The sequence below is a fragment of the Heterodontus francisci genome, chromosome 1, assembly GCF_036365525.1.
Source record: "Heterodontus francisci isolate sHetFra1 chromosome 1, sHetFra1.hap1, whole genome shotgun sequence".
NCBI lineage: Eukaryota > Metazoa > Chordata > Chondrichthyes > Heterodontiformes > Heterodontidae > Heterodontus > Heterodontus francisci.
This window is the reverse complement of record NC_090371.1, coordinates 45,666,240-45,680,580: the sequence shown is the minus strand read 5'-3', so window position 1 is coordinate 45,680,580 and position 14,341 is coordinate 45,666,240. Positions and strand designations below refer to the sequence as shown.

Genomic DNA, 14,341 nt, shown 5'->3' with positions numbered 1-14,341 from the left:
CGGAGAAATGGCAGATGGAGTTTAATCCGGACAAATGTGAGGTAATGCATTTTGGAAGGTCTAATGCAGGTGGGAGGTATACAGTAAATGGCAGAACCCTTAGGAGTATTGACAGGCAGAGAGATCTGGGCGTACAGGTCCACAGGTCACTGAAAGTGGCAACACAGGTGGATAAGGTCGTCAAGAAGGCATACGGCATGCTTTCCTTCATCAGTCGGGGCATAGAGTATACAAATTGGCAAGTCATGTTGCAGCTGTACAGAACCTTAGTTAGGCCACACTTAGAATATTGCATGCAATTCTGGTCGCCACACTACCAGAAGGACATGGAGGCTTTGGAGAGGGTACAGAGGAGGTTTACCAGGATGTTGCCTGGTCTGGCGGGCATTAGCTATGAGGAGAGGTTGGAAAAACTCAGATTGTTTTCACTGGAACGACAGAGGTGGAGGGGCGACATGATAGAGGTTTACAAAGTTATGAGCGGCATGGACAGAGTGGATAGTCAGAAGCTTTTTCCCAGGGTGGAAGAGTCAGTTACTAGGGGACATAGGTTTAAGGTGTGAGGGGCAAAGTTTAGAGGGGATGTGCGAGGCAAGTTTTTTTACACAGAGGGTGGTGAGTGCCTGGAACTTGCTGCCGGGGGAGGTGGTGGAAGCAGATACGATAGTGACGTTTAAGAGACATCTTGACAAATATATGAATAGGAAGGGAATAGAGGGATATGGGCCCCGGAAGTGCAGAAGGTGTTAGTTTAGGCAGGCATCAAGATCGGCGCAGGCTTGGAGGGCCGAATGGCCTGTCCCTGTGCTGTACTGTTCTTTGTTCTTTGTTCTAATGAGTTCAAATTCCACCATGGCACGCTGTAAAATTGAAGTCAATAAAATATGGAGATTTCCTCGCACACTGCTCCCGCTGCACTGCAAGTATAAAGTGCTTGGCCTGTGCACTCTGTATTGCCACCGACAAACTTCCATCCTTCTGCCTGTTCTCTCTGCAGCTGCAGGTCTCTGGGCACTTGCCTGCTTCTGCTGATCCAGCTCCTCTTCCAGTCACAATGACATGTCAATCACCAAGCCTATAATGCCAATCTGAGGTAGCAGAAGCACCTGGTCAAAGTTCCAGTGTAGCCTCAGCCAGTAAACATTTTGCAAAGTTTAATGTCACCTCCAGCAGTCAACACAGCCAAAAAAAAAGCCAAAGCAGCATACTATTAATCAAAAATGAGGAAACCAGTGATTTACCTGAGAAGCTGATGTTTCCTTTAATAATGCTAGAAATGGCACCTTCCTAACTGTTTCCACCTGTGAGTTGTGGGCCTTTTGATGAAAAGGAATCTAGAGCTGTTGAATGTGATATCTGCATGTATTAAATAGACATGTGCCCATTTCATACGGGTAACACCCTTTGAAAATTGCCTTCCCCACCCCACTGCTGTTGCTGCCCAGCATTCCCCCATGCAATGTGGCTGACTTAACCAACCTATCAGATTGACAACATGAACCAGCATCCCCCTGCTCCATGCACATTGCATCTTACATTTAGCCACATGCTTTGCTGTCAAAATTTGTCAAATTTTCTTCTTAGTAAACGAGAGAGAGGAGCTGAAGAACCCTGCAGTTTTGCTTTGTGCAATGATATCACAAACACTTGGAATTATGAAACTGTGTTTCTATGTCATAGAATCACAGAATTGTTATAGTGCAGAAGGAGGCCATTTGGCCCGTTGTGTCTGTGCTGGCTCTCTGAAAGAGCAATTGACCTAGTGCCAATCCCCGGCCTTCTCCCCATAGCTGTGCACACTCTTCATTTTCAGATAACAATCCAATTCCCTCTTGAATTCCTCAATTGAACCTGCCTCCACCACACTCTCAGGCAGTGAATTCCAGATCCTAACCACTCACTGCATCAAAAAAAATGTCCTCATGTCTCCATTGCTTCTTTTGCCAACTACCTTAAATCAGTGGGGTGGGAAGGCGATTTTCAAAAGTTGTTACCTCTTGTTGTCTCCTCTGTAGCATACTTCAGACAGTGTTATTCTATATATATTAACACTTTCTAACCTGGGGATTATCCTGTATATGGCACATTCCAACCTGGTGTTAACCTGGGTGCACCACATATCTGTTTCAGACATTCACATGATGATTATAAACAAATTGTGCTTTGTGTTCTTGGTTAATGAAGTCAGCTGATGCCCTCATTGAGATTACTGCCTCGTAATCGCTCACAGGGCATCAGTTTGGGTGACTGGGGGACGGCATCAGTAAATGTGGGAAATTGGAGGAGGCACCAGTAAATGGGGGGATGGGGAGGTAACCAGTAAATGGAGTGTTGGTGAAGGCTGCAATAAATGGGGGGATATAGGGAGGTACCAGTAAATTGTGGGATTAGGGGACAACACTAGTAAATGGGGGTATTGGGGGAGGCACCAGTAAATGGGTAATTAGGGAAAGGCAACAGTAAATGGGGGAGGCACCAGTAAACCCTCCCCAATAGAAAATCACCCCGCAAGGAAATTTGTCCCAACTCTGTTCAGGTGCAACCCATACAGCCTGTACAGGTCCCACCTTCTACAGAACTGGTCCCAGTGTCCCAGGGATCTGAAGCCCCCCTTCCTGCACCATCATTACAGCCACGCATTCATCTGCTCTGTCATCCTATTTCTATACTCACTTGCGCGTGGTACCAGGAGTAATCCAGAGATTACTACTTTTGAGGTCCTGCTTGCTAATTTCTTACCTAGCTCTCTAAACTCTTTTTGCAGGACCACATCTCTCTTCCTGCCTATGTCATTGGTACCAATGTGGACCACGATTGCTGGCTGTTCACCTTTCCCCGCCAGAAGGCTTTGGAGCCGTTCAGTGACATCCTTGACCCTGGCACCAGATGCATTGTATGACCTTAAATTTCTATCTATTTTTTGTTGGTTTACAAGCAACATTAAATACATCAAACACAGTGCTTGTACACTAACAAGAAACATTTTTCAGAAGATCATATCTCAGTCATGTAAGATGATGTAAGTCATGTAAGTCTTCATCCCACAGCAAGAAGCTGTCCTGTGTGTACTCGACAGGCATAGGGTGTATTTACACTAAGTTACTGTTTGTTGAAACCAGGGGCTGGAACTGATGCCAATGTATCCCTCATCATCTTCGGAGAGCATGGTGACACTGGCACCCTGGCGCTGAAGCAGTCTAACAATTCCAACAAGTTTGAGCGGAAATCCACGGACATTTTCAAGTTCACGGACATGCTGAGCCTGGGAGACCTGGCTAAGGTCCGAGTATGGCATGACAACAAGGGTAAGTGCAATGCTGTGAACGCAACCAAAAATCTGTTCATAACTTTACTTCTTATTGATTTTTCTCCTTTATCTCTGCACTAGTTTAGCTTTCTTGCTGCTCTCTATGTCAGGAAAGTAGGAACAGACTGCAGCTGAGACTTTCCGAGACCCTGCACGGACAAAAGGGCCTCACATGAATTGGGCAACTTATCAGAAAATCATGATGCATTTACCCTGACTTTTGGATGGGAAAGTAGAAGCCTATGCACAAGCAATTTTATGATAAATTTCCCACTGTATACAAGGCCAAGTGGTGGCATAAGTCTTCAAAAATTTACCCCAATAAGTTTAAGCCATTGAAAAGTCAATTTAAGAGAGGTATTAGAAAAAACATCTTTATTCAAAGGGTGATAATTTTCCTGACAGGATTTTGACAGTAAGAATGTTAGGGGCCTTCAAAATGTATTGGATGCTGTAATGGGCAAGCTAGGTTGACAGAGGAATGACCTTCAATAGTTTGAATGGCCTTTATTTATCCATGAATTTTATTATGTACTTATTTGTCATTCCCCACTTGGCAGGCTGGGTGTTCATTTGATACCCAGGGCTCCACTGATGCCAGTCTTGGGCCAGCAACTAACTGATGGCAATTATAGCCCCAGATTAACATACTGCTATTGTAAGGAGGACATGTGAGGAAGAACTCAAGCCCTTCCTCGTCACTGGGAAAGTGATGGTCCAGAGATTGGCCTTGGGTGGAGTTGGACATCCAAATCTTATAATGCATCACTTTGTTGCAGGGTGCTGAAGCCATTGCACCTCATTGAACAGGACTTGAGTCTCTTTGTTTTGGGAGGTTAGTGATCCTTTAGTAACAGAATCATCCAGTGGCATCAGACCTGTGCCGTTGTTGGTGGCTCTGGGAGACCCCAAATGTATTTGAATTTCTACCTGTAATCCCCTACGTACTAGGGTTCTGATGTCAGATGTTTCAACACAGGAAATAGCAACTGGAGTCAGGGAGCTTCTCCACAAGAGTCAAGCTGCCTGGTTTAAATATCAAACAAAGCTTGGTCGTTAACTCAGTCACCATAAACTGGCTGACTTTGTTCCCCTTCAATGTTATTCATTTATTGTTCCTCTCTCTTAATAACTCAGTTTTTATTCCCTCTTTAACTTGACTGACTCTCTATTCCCTCTTCAGGGTAATTCTGTCTTTGCAGGTCCCCCTCCTCTGCCCCCTGGCATTTTATTGACTTTCAAAGATATCAAACCCTTTCATAATTCCTCTCTTACAATGTTTATCCCATCCAATATTTCACATTCTTCCTCCTTAACTATGACATCATCATTGGCCTCTCTTTTGTGAAGATAGCCACAAAGTATTCATTAACAACCTTACCCACATCCTCCGCCTCCACACAGGTTACTAGTCCCTAATAGGCCCTACTTGTTCCTTAGTTATCCTTTTGTTCTTTATGTATTTATAAAACATCTTTGGATTTTCCATGATTTTACTTGCCAGTATTTTTCGTGCCCTCTCTTTGCTTTCCTAATTTCCCTTTTAAATTCATTCCTACACTTTTTGTACTCTTCTCTGTTTTCTGCAGCATTAAGTGCTCGGTGTCTGACATAAGTTCCCTTTTTTTTCTTTATCTTACCCTCTATGCCCCTTGTTATCCAGGGGGGCCTAGATTTGGCTGTCCCAGCCTTTTTCTTTGTGAGAACATGTTTACCCTGAACCCCTTCAATCTCCTTGAATGCCTCCCATTGCTCTGACACCGACTTACCTTCAAGTAGCTGTTTCCAATCCACTTTTTCTAAATTGCTTCTCAGTTAGTAAAATTGGCCTTCCCCCAATTTATAACCTTTACTCCGTTTAATCTTTGTACTTTTCCATAACTATGCCAAATCTAACTAAAATTATGTTCACTACCACAAAAGTACTCTCTCACTGATACTCCTTCCACCTGCCCAGCTTCATTCCATAAAACTTAAATGCAGAATTGCCACCCCCACCCACCTCCCCCTTGTTGGGCTTGCCACATCCTGGCTAAAACGGTTTTCCTGATTGCAATTTTGTAATTCTGTGCTCTCTGTACCTTTTACACTGGCTGTATCCCAGTTAGTATTAGGATAATTGAAATCCCCCACTATTACTGCCTTATTGTTTATTCATTTCTCATAAATTTGCCTACAAATTTGCTCTTCTATCTCCCTCAGACTGTTTAGAGGTCAATAGTACACTCCCAGCAGTATGAGTTCCCACTTTTTGTTCCTTAGTTCAACACATATAGCCTCATTTGATGATCCCTCTCACACATCACCCCTTCTCATGGCTGTAATTGTTTCTTTAATCAATATTGCCACCTCACCTTTTTTATCCCCATCTCTATCTCGTCTGAAAACTCTGTAACCAGGAACATTAACCTGCCATTGCTGCAACTTGTGTGGATGTCATGTGAGGATTGGGTTCAGCTGTGGTGCTCACATGGTCACCTGCTGGAATAGGCCAAGACTCTCAAATTAATAATGGTCACTAGGTCAAGGTACTAAAGGGCACCATGGATCTGAATCCTAGCAGGAAGCAGCTTCAGGAGAGCAGAGGAAAAACAATTGCTAGAGATAAATTAGCAAGGAAAAAAAGACCAAATTACTTTTTTTTAAAAAGAAGAAACAAATCAGGGAAAGTGAATTGCAAGTGAATGGAAGGATTTTCCTTTGAGAGGCTGCAGTGTAACTGGCAGAAAAAGGAGTTTGTGTTTGGGTGGGGGGGATGCGTAGGGTAAAACGCCACCTAAACCTCATTGTTCCAATCAGGATTTCCTTTCCTTTACCCCACCAGGACTATTGGCTCCTCCTTGGCTTATCTCATACAAATGGTAAAGTGGATAGGGAACAGGGGACAGTGGATTTTCTGTTTACTCACCCATGTTACCACTGTTTCAGGGGAAAGGAGACATTGGTCACCTGGGTACTGTCCTGAGTAGCCTCCTCTCCTTCCCTACTGACTTAACCTGTTGAAGGCTCCTGTCTCCACCATTGAGTCTTGCTTTCAAATCATTGGGGGTACTTCAAGTTCCCTCGATGTATCTTCTGATACTGCAACAGCGTCCCCATTGCAGCATGCCTGAGTTTCCTCCTTTGTGGTGGTGGGCTCTCTCTGGAGTTACATACTTAATAAGCCCTGAACCACCACCAACCCCCGCCCCCACCGACCACCACCCCCCCGCCCCTCCCCATCCCAAGTCGCTACTGCTGCCCTTGTTCTTAAGACCATGAAGAGCACTGGGATGACTAATCTGTTCTTCTCTCACTTCCTCTCATTGCCTCCCTTGAGTCCACAAAAGAGGTTAAGAACTCACCTCACATGGCGAATAGTGATGACATGCTGGTCTCAAACTATGTTACTCGTCAGACATGCTTTGCCTTTACAGCAATGGAGCTATACCAGATTTTATGGTCTTGTTCATTTTTTTTCTGATTAAGCAATCTAGGCTGATTCAACCCAATATGTATGATGTTTGCATCATAAAAAAGAACAAGTGTTCCAATATATAATTCCAATGTATAGCCTTCCATCTTTCCTTAAATTTCACCCACTTTCGCGGTGGGCCGAAGGGCATGTTTCTATGCTGTACGACTGTATGACTTTACGGCACAGTTGGTCCAATTCCCTTGCACGCCTTCCTTAACTTCCTTGACCTGAGGACAGAACTTGGGGATTCAACATTTCCCAACCTTAAAATCTGAGGGTTTTGCTCATTCTTTGCCAAAATCATGTCTTGTTAAATGTAAGTTTTATATTTTGAGAGGTGGGCTTCTCCAGATACTTACAGCAAGGGCATGAGAAGATGAGAATGGCAGGGCAAGAAAATGCAGATCAGCCAAAGCAGCTTGATCTATTAATAATGAAAGATATTTTCCACCCTTCAGGGCCAGGAGCTGGCTGGCACCTCGAGTATATTGAAGTGAAGGATGAAGCCATGGAGGAAACCTTCCGATTCCCCTGTGACCGCTGGCTTGCCAAGAGTGAGGATGACGGGCAGATCATTCGTGAACTCTCCTGCGCCAATAATGACGTTTTGGACCTTTCAGACCGCACACGTATGTTTGAGTTATGGACATCACACATTCACATATTTAAAAGCTTTTGAAGTATAATAAAAAGATGCAATACAGTGTGCCAAGGCTCATTGGAGCACCTAGAATTAGAACAATTTAATTGCTGAATTTCTAAATTCTATCGTCCAGCTCCCACCCTATGTCTTTGTTGGTTAAATGGATGGCATGGTGAGTTACTGACCAGAAGGTCCGACTCAAATCTTGTGCTGAGTTGCTGCAGCTGGCATCAGTGTGCCATGTGAGTCTGAGTGGGTTTGCAGTGTGTCTCACTGTGATCATAAATCTCACTTTTAACATTTGCTCAAAGTTAACAGCGCCGCTGCTAATGAATTTGATAGGTCAGGCATTGATGATAGTACAGGAATAGACAGCGCACCCTGCATTCTCAGGCAGAAGAGGCACCTGGGCAGGAAGAAATGCCCTCATATAAGCATTAAACAAAAGCGTCCAATATAAGTTATACTTACAACCGTGATTCGTAGGTGTGGGCCAGGATATTCCTTTAAGCAGCGGTCTTCCAGCAGGGCTAGACTTCCACCCACCTGTCCAACACTGTGGCAGCCCCACCCCAGTTTGCTGGGTGAGAGGTATTTACAGGGCAGGTTATCATTGACTGGCCAAAGCATCCCTGTAGTGGTGCAGCAGGACTGGCGGTGCAGCACAGGGAGAGCCAGCTAGCACTTAAAGGAGCAGAAGAGCCCCAAAGACTAATGGAGTTGCAGCTTTGTCGGCACCAGTAGAGACTGAGGCCTACACAGGGATGTCATTGGGGTGGTGAGGGAGGCCACTATGGGGACCTTTCCGCCCTTTGTCATTACTGCTGCTTACTGCGGCCTACTGCTACTTTCCATGTGGCAACCCTAGGAAGCAGCAATGACAAGGATGGAGAAAGAGGCCAAATGCCAAGGACCCAGGCCACACACTCCCTGCCTCGATTTGCATGAGGCAGACAGGGGAAGAGCAGGCAGGGGTGGTTCTGCTGGGGGCAGAGGAGGGATATCCAGGTTGGGTGGTGAGTCGGAAGTAGATCACACTGCACAAATTTTCCCTCATTTGGTGACACTATTCTACCCGATTTTAGGCAGGATCACAAGCAAAATGATCTTATGTGGTCTTAGGGATCCTATGGGGTCAGATTTCTGTGACCCATTGAGACTGTTCATCAGCATCCAAATATCTGATACATTTTTAATGTTAAGGAAGAACTGACCAGACAGTCATTTCTTTGCCAGCATTGAAAGGTTTAAAAACAAAGTTTTAATTCTACAACCGATACAGGAATAGGTGGGCATGTGGGAGTAGGACAAATAGCCTGCTGGCACTCACTATCCAGGTTCATAAGTAAATAATAGCCACTCGCTTGAGGTACCATAGAACCCTATCCCAGCCAGGGAGGTGGAAAGGAGGGTTTGAGAAAAGGTAGGAGAGAACAATCACAAGTCTGGATAATAAACAGATCATCTTCTTTCTCCTTCATTGGCCTCCTTGTCTTGAAAGACAATGGGTAAGCGCCTAGAGGTGTTCTTATAGAGGGTGATGATATTGGCATCGTGCCTGTCCTGTGGTACTGCTCCCTCATCCCAGCACAGGCAAAGCAGTTCATGGAGTGCTGACAGTATAGCAGGCTTGGCACTCTTGATTATTTCAGGAGTAATGCCGTCCTTTCCAGGGGCTTATCCCTGGGCGGCACAGTGGCACAGTGGTTAGCACCGCAGCCTCACAACTCCAGCGACCCAGGTTCAATTCTGGGTACTGCCTGTGTGGAATTTGCAAGTTCTCCCTGTGTCTGCGTGAGTTTCCTCCGAGTGCTCCGGTTTCCTCCCACAGCCAAAAGACTTGCAGGTTGATAGGTAAATTGACCATTATAAATTGCCCCTAGTATGGGTAGGTGGTAGGGGAATATAGGGACAGGTGAGGATGTGATAGGAATATGGGATTAGTGTAGGATTAGTATAAATGGGTGGTTAATGGTCGGCACAGACTCGGTGAGCCGAAGGGCCTGTTTCAGTGCTGTATCTCTAAATCTAAATCAAATCTTATCCACTGGCTAGAGAATCAATGGCATCACTGAGTTCCGATTTTGTTGGCTGTTCGTCCAGCTCATCCATGACTGGTAGAGACTGGGCTGCATTGAGGGTGGTATCAGTGACATAATTTTACCTGGAGTACAGTTCTAGGTAGTGCCCCACCCAGCGGTCCATTTGCTTGCATTGGTAAAGATCATAAAGGTGCTCTATGTACCAGCACCAAACACATTTCAGAGTAAAGAGACATTCGCCCTATTAGACTGCCCTGAATACAAGCCTCAATCTTACAGCTGAGGAAAACACCGTAAGGAATGTATCAGACTGTACACCGATCCGATGGAAATGAATGCAGTGCAAAATGGTTTGACTGTTCGGAATTTTATTCAAAGGGCTTGAATAGACAATTCTTTGTTTCTGTGGGAACTCATATTTGATACCAAATCATTCTGTGATGCATTGATTTTCATTGGATAGGGTGCAATAGGTGCAACCCTATTACAATGTTTTTTTTAAGTTCTAAAACAGGGATTTCTGTAGACGTGTCATACTGTTGACTGTACTGCCAATGCAGCTTTTAGTATAACTTATTTCACAAGGAAATCTCCTGTAACTATCCGGTGCAGCAGAACTTCCTCACAGCTAATTATGCAGGCAAGTGCAATGTTGTAAAACTCACAGCTAGTCAACACACATCTGCTGAGAGGGATGTTCTGTTATTCAATGAAGATTATGTATCAGATAATTTTCTGCTTCCCTTTGATAGGCTATGAAATCCTCACTGTGACCAGCGATGGGGATGATGCTGAAACAAAGGAAAATGTGTGGGTTATGTTTGAAGGGAAGAAAGGAAAATCCAAAGAATTCACACTGGAAAACTCATCCAAGAAGAAAAAATTCCTAAGGTAGAGTTACCAATATCTTATGGCGATAACAATAACTGCAGGAATTCTGAGAAAATCTAGGTGTAGCCCAAAGCACAGGAGCCAACCAAGGCTGAAAAGAATAGGAGAAAAGAGGAGACAAATACAGAAGTTAACTTCGAAGTGACAGCAGTATGGAATTTGAATGAGCTATAAGTTGTAGAGGTAGGGGAAACATGAAGACATAAGGAATGGCCCAATTTTGAGGTCCTGGGAAAGCATGTTAGAGTGGGAGACTATATACTAAGTGAGGTTACAGGAAGAAGGATAAGTATAGGGTGGCTCATTTGGAGCTTAGTAGGAACAAGAAAGAAAAGTTTAATGCAAAAATGATTATAATAGCAACTGTATATTTGAGGCTCTTTTCTATTGGAAAGCTTTAGAATCGATTGATTGTATTAAACAGTTGCATTTCCTTTATATTTAGAGGAGCAAAGGACAAATTTGAATTTTCTTCAAAGAATATTGGTGATATAGCAACAATCTGTGTAGGTCACTGTCCACGAGACGGAAGGAAATTTACCTCAAAGAATGTCGTGCAATGGCATGTTAAAGAGATTATCGTTACAGAAAAGGAGCTTGGTAACAAGTAAGTGTGAAGTGGGATATCAAATCTAAACGATAACCATTGAGAAGGGACTTTGACCTCCAGTTGTTGATAATCCTGTCCTTGCAACTCTAGAACCTGGATAGGTTAGGGTAGACATAGCCCACTGCTACTGCCTGTAATGATCCAAAGTGAAATTAGTTTGTAGAGTCTCAATCCCATTCTGACCAAACTAGACTGAATCTAGTTGCAAGGGATCTTGAGGGTGAAACTGCTCTCTAAAGGAGTCTGCTAGTGCAATTCCCTATTTAGAAGTTTTGATGCGAGACTAAAACTTTAAATGAGTCCTTGAAGGTGAAAACCACTTTCTTCAGCAGCCATTTACACCATTTCTCCAGGGTGTCTACCAAAGTTATGGAAGGAGATTGAGAGAACCCCTGTGGAAATTCCAGATGTCTTTATCTTTAAGAGGGATCTGATGTGGAGACTCCTTTTCCAAAAGAGTTAATGTGACTGATATTTCAGAAGGGTGACATGAGAGTGCAACTCCCTGATTTTTTTTTTTAGAGAATGTCCTGATGGTGAGGTGTCCTCATCAAAAACCGTCTTGATGGAGACACTTTGGACTGGATTTTAAAAGCTCTCCGCGCCAGGAACGGCTGGGGAGGTAATGAAACTAGCAACGGAGGAGGCCCACCACTGACCCTGATGCCAGCCAGTCCCGTACCAATCTCAGCAGCGGCGGCAAGGCCTCATGGTGGCCGCCCCGCTGCTTGGAGACGGGGCCACGATTTCCATATTTAAGTTAATTTACCTATCTAATTTAATGAAGGTCCCGTCACCTCCTAATTTGCCGCATTGATCTTCATTCAGGCGGCCAGCAATGCCACACCTTCGAATCCCCATTCGGGGAAATGGGGCGTGACTCCTGTGGTGAGGTGGGGGGGGGGGGGGGGGGGGGAGGAGGAACTTTTTCTCAGTGCAGGAGGTGGGGAGCGGGGTCAAACTCCTCAGATTGGTTGGTGGTGGGGGGTGGGGGGGGTGATGGGAAGGGGTAAAGGACAAAGTGTCAGAACTTTGGGTGGGGAGGGAAAGTCATTTAATGGCGGTAGGTGATGCAGGAGGGAAAGGGCAGAAATGAAGTTTAATGCCATTGGGCAAGGTGGGAGAGAGCGTGGGAAGACTTTTCAATTGATATTTTAAAATTTCAATAACAGGCACTTTAAAAATTTAATGAGTCATTTGGGGCTTTAAGCCCTTTAAAAATGGCGCTGGCACCTGCACATTGGCACAAGACGCCGTTGCCGGCGGCAGCTCGCCCGCCCCCTCCACATCATAGTGGGGCGGGGGCGGGGGCGGGGGCGGGGGCGGGGGCGGCTGCCCTGGACATGATAATGAGCCGCTGCATTTGGAATCGCGGCGGCTACACAACATGGGCTCCATACGTGCGGGCCGCAAATTTTTAACGCCTGCTATCTATTTCAGCGGCAGGCTTTTAAAATACGACCCTTTCTCTCTTGTTAAGAGTACTTGACAAGAGCCTCTGTTTTTAAGAGGTATTTTCGTTTTAAGAAGATGCCACTTTAGTGATGCCAGCCCTCGGTCATTGATAAGCCCTGTAAACGCTGCATGCTTTTTATTTTGCAGATACGTGTTCCAATGTAATGCAAAAATAAAGCTGAGCCATAAAAGAGATGAATTCAAGGCCTTCGAGTGTACAAAAATCATAGAGAGCTTCGCCAGCAAAGTACGTAGTTTAGTGCCTGTCAAATATGAGATCATCGTCATCACTGGAGATGTAAAAGGTGCTGGAACCGATGCCAATGTATCCATCACCATTTATGGAACTAATGGTGATTCAGGCAGTCGCAGGCTGAAGCACAAATTCCGAAATCTATTTGAGCGGGGCAACACAGACCGGTTCATTCTCGAAATGTTGGACCTGGGAGAGTTAAACAAGGTGAAAATTGAGCATGACAACAGCAATGCAAACGCTGGCTGGATGCTGGAGCGTGTCGAGATCACCAACACCGCCACGGGAGTGACCACCATCTTCCCATGTGGCAAATGGCTGGATAAGAAGAAAGGAGATGGGCTGATATTTAGAGAACTATTCCCAAAATATTAACTTGTGTCAAGAGCATTCTCCCCTTTTCACTGTTTTCCCCTCTTCCTCTGGAGGTCCTGACTCCTGCTGCGGACACGGTTCCACAGCCACCTAGTGGCATCTTTTCACACATCACCAAGAGTGCCAGCAGACCGTTCAATAAAGGGCACCAAACATATTCTTGCCCAGTGGCCAACCATTGCACAAGTGGGGACAAACTATGAAGTCGCAATCATAACCTAAATATGGAAAGCTCATATTGTGCCCATGGTTACATGAAGCATGGGTGACATGATTTTAACATTTCAGAGGGAATGTGCGCCATCATCCTTAATGGGAACCTATGCTCGGTCATTTAGTTTGGGTTGGGTGGGGGTGACAGGAGAGTGGGGGGCTGCTTAGTTTCTGAATGTGTAGTTCAATGATCTTTGAATTAAGTCAGAAACATTGGTGCTTTTAGATGACCAGGGTGAGGGTGATTCTTGGGTGAGGGTAGCAACCTCCCAGTGTAGCTCTCCCCCTCTGTCATGCCTTCAATGTTTGAGGCTGGTGTGTGGGTTTATCTCCCCTACAATTATTTTACCGATTTATAGATTGGCATTTTCCTGTGTCTCTGCTTACTGCAGGTCGTACTTTTTATATGCATGGGTGCAGCTGACTGCGAGTTGAATCCCACGTATGCAGTCAGCATGAGCTAGGTGCCTCTCAATGGGAAGGGGAGGAAGGAAATCAAAGGGAAAACCTGGTTGCCCAGGTCTACCGTCATGTGCCTCCTAGGAAATCAGGGAAGCTACAAAGAAAATTCCTGTCTTTTCTATGATTTACCTGTAATGTGCTGGTTCTATATTGTAACTTTGCCAATTACTGTTTTGTGTTGCAACTAGGGGTGAGACAGGCAGACAGCCAATCAAAATTTGTAATGAGTCATGAGCCCAAAATCCAGTCAAATGCTTCTGGCATAACAGTTGTGAGCATTGTCTTTACTACTAAATAGTTTGTTTGCTTTGGTTTCCAAACGATACAAGAAATTGGTTCGGCAACCAGAGAGTGTTGGCTATTATTGGAAGATTGGCTTCTGACAGCCCATTTGGCCAGACTTGAAAATACAACAGGGAAAATTGAAGCTGTGAATCATTCATTAGAGAGCAAACACTCGCAATGAAAAGGAATTAACCAGATCATCAATGCAACCAATACATAAGGGTAGATTTTCATCGTTACAGGCTGGGTAAAGTGCATTGCCTGGGCAGAGAGGAAAATCAAATAGGGAGGATCCCAAGCCCATGAGCGAGGCCACATCAATTTGTTGTTGATTAATTGGAGTGGCAG

General features: G+C 44.8%; 1 protein-coding gene across 1 annotated transcript in view; it reads left to right on the top strand.

Annotated features, from left to right (window-relative positions):
- LOC137379810 (lipoxygenase homology domain-containing protein 1-like) overlaps positions 1-13,399 on the top strand; it is a 302,018-nt gene extending 288,619 nt beyond the window's left edge. The window contains exons 37-41 of the mRNA XM_068051579.1: positions 3,120-3,305; positions 7,223-7,393; positions 10,202-10,340; positions 10,786-10,947; positions 12,553-13,399. Of these exons, the coding sequence (XP_067907680.1) occupies positions 3,120-3,305; positions 7,223-7,393; positions 10,202-10,340; positions 10,786-10,947; positions 12,553-13,033 (1,139 nt within the window). The 3' untranslated portion in view covers positions 13,034-13,399. The remainder of the gene's footprint in view (positions 1-3,119; positions 3,306-7,222; positions 7,394-10,201; positions 10,341-10,785; positions 10,948-12,552) is intronic.
- The last annotated feature ends 942 nt before the right edge of the window (positions 13,400-14,341 follow it).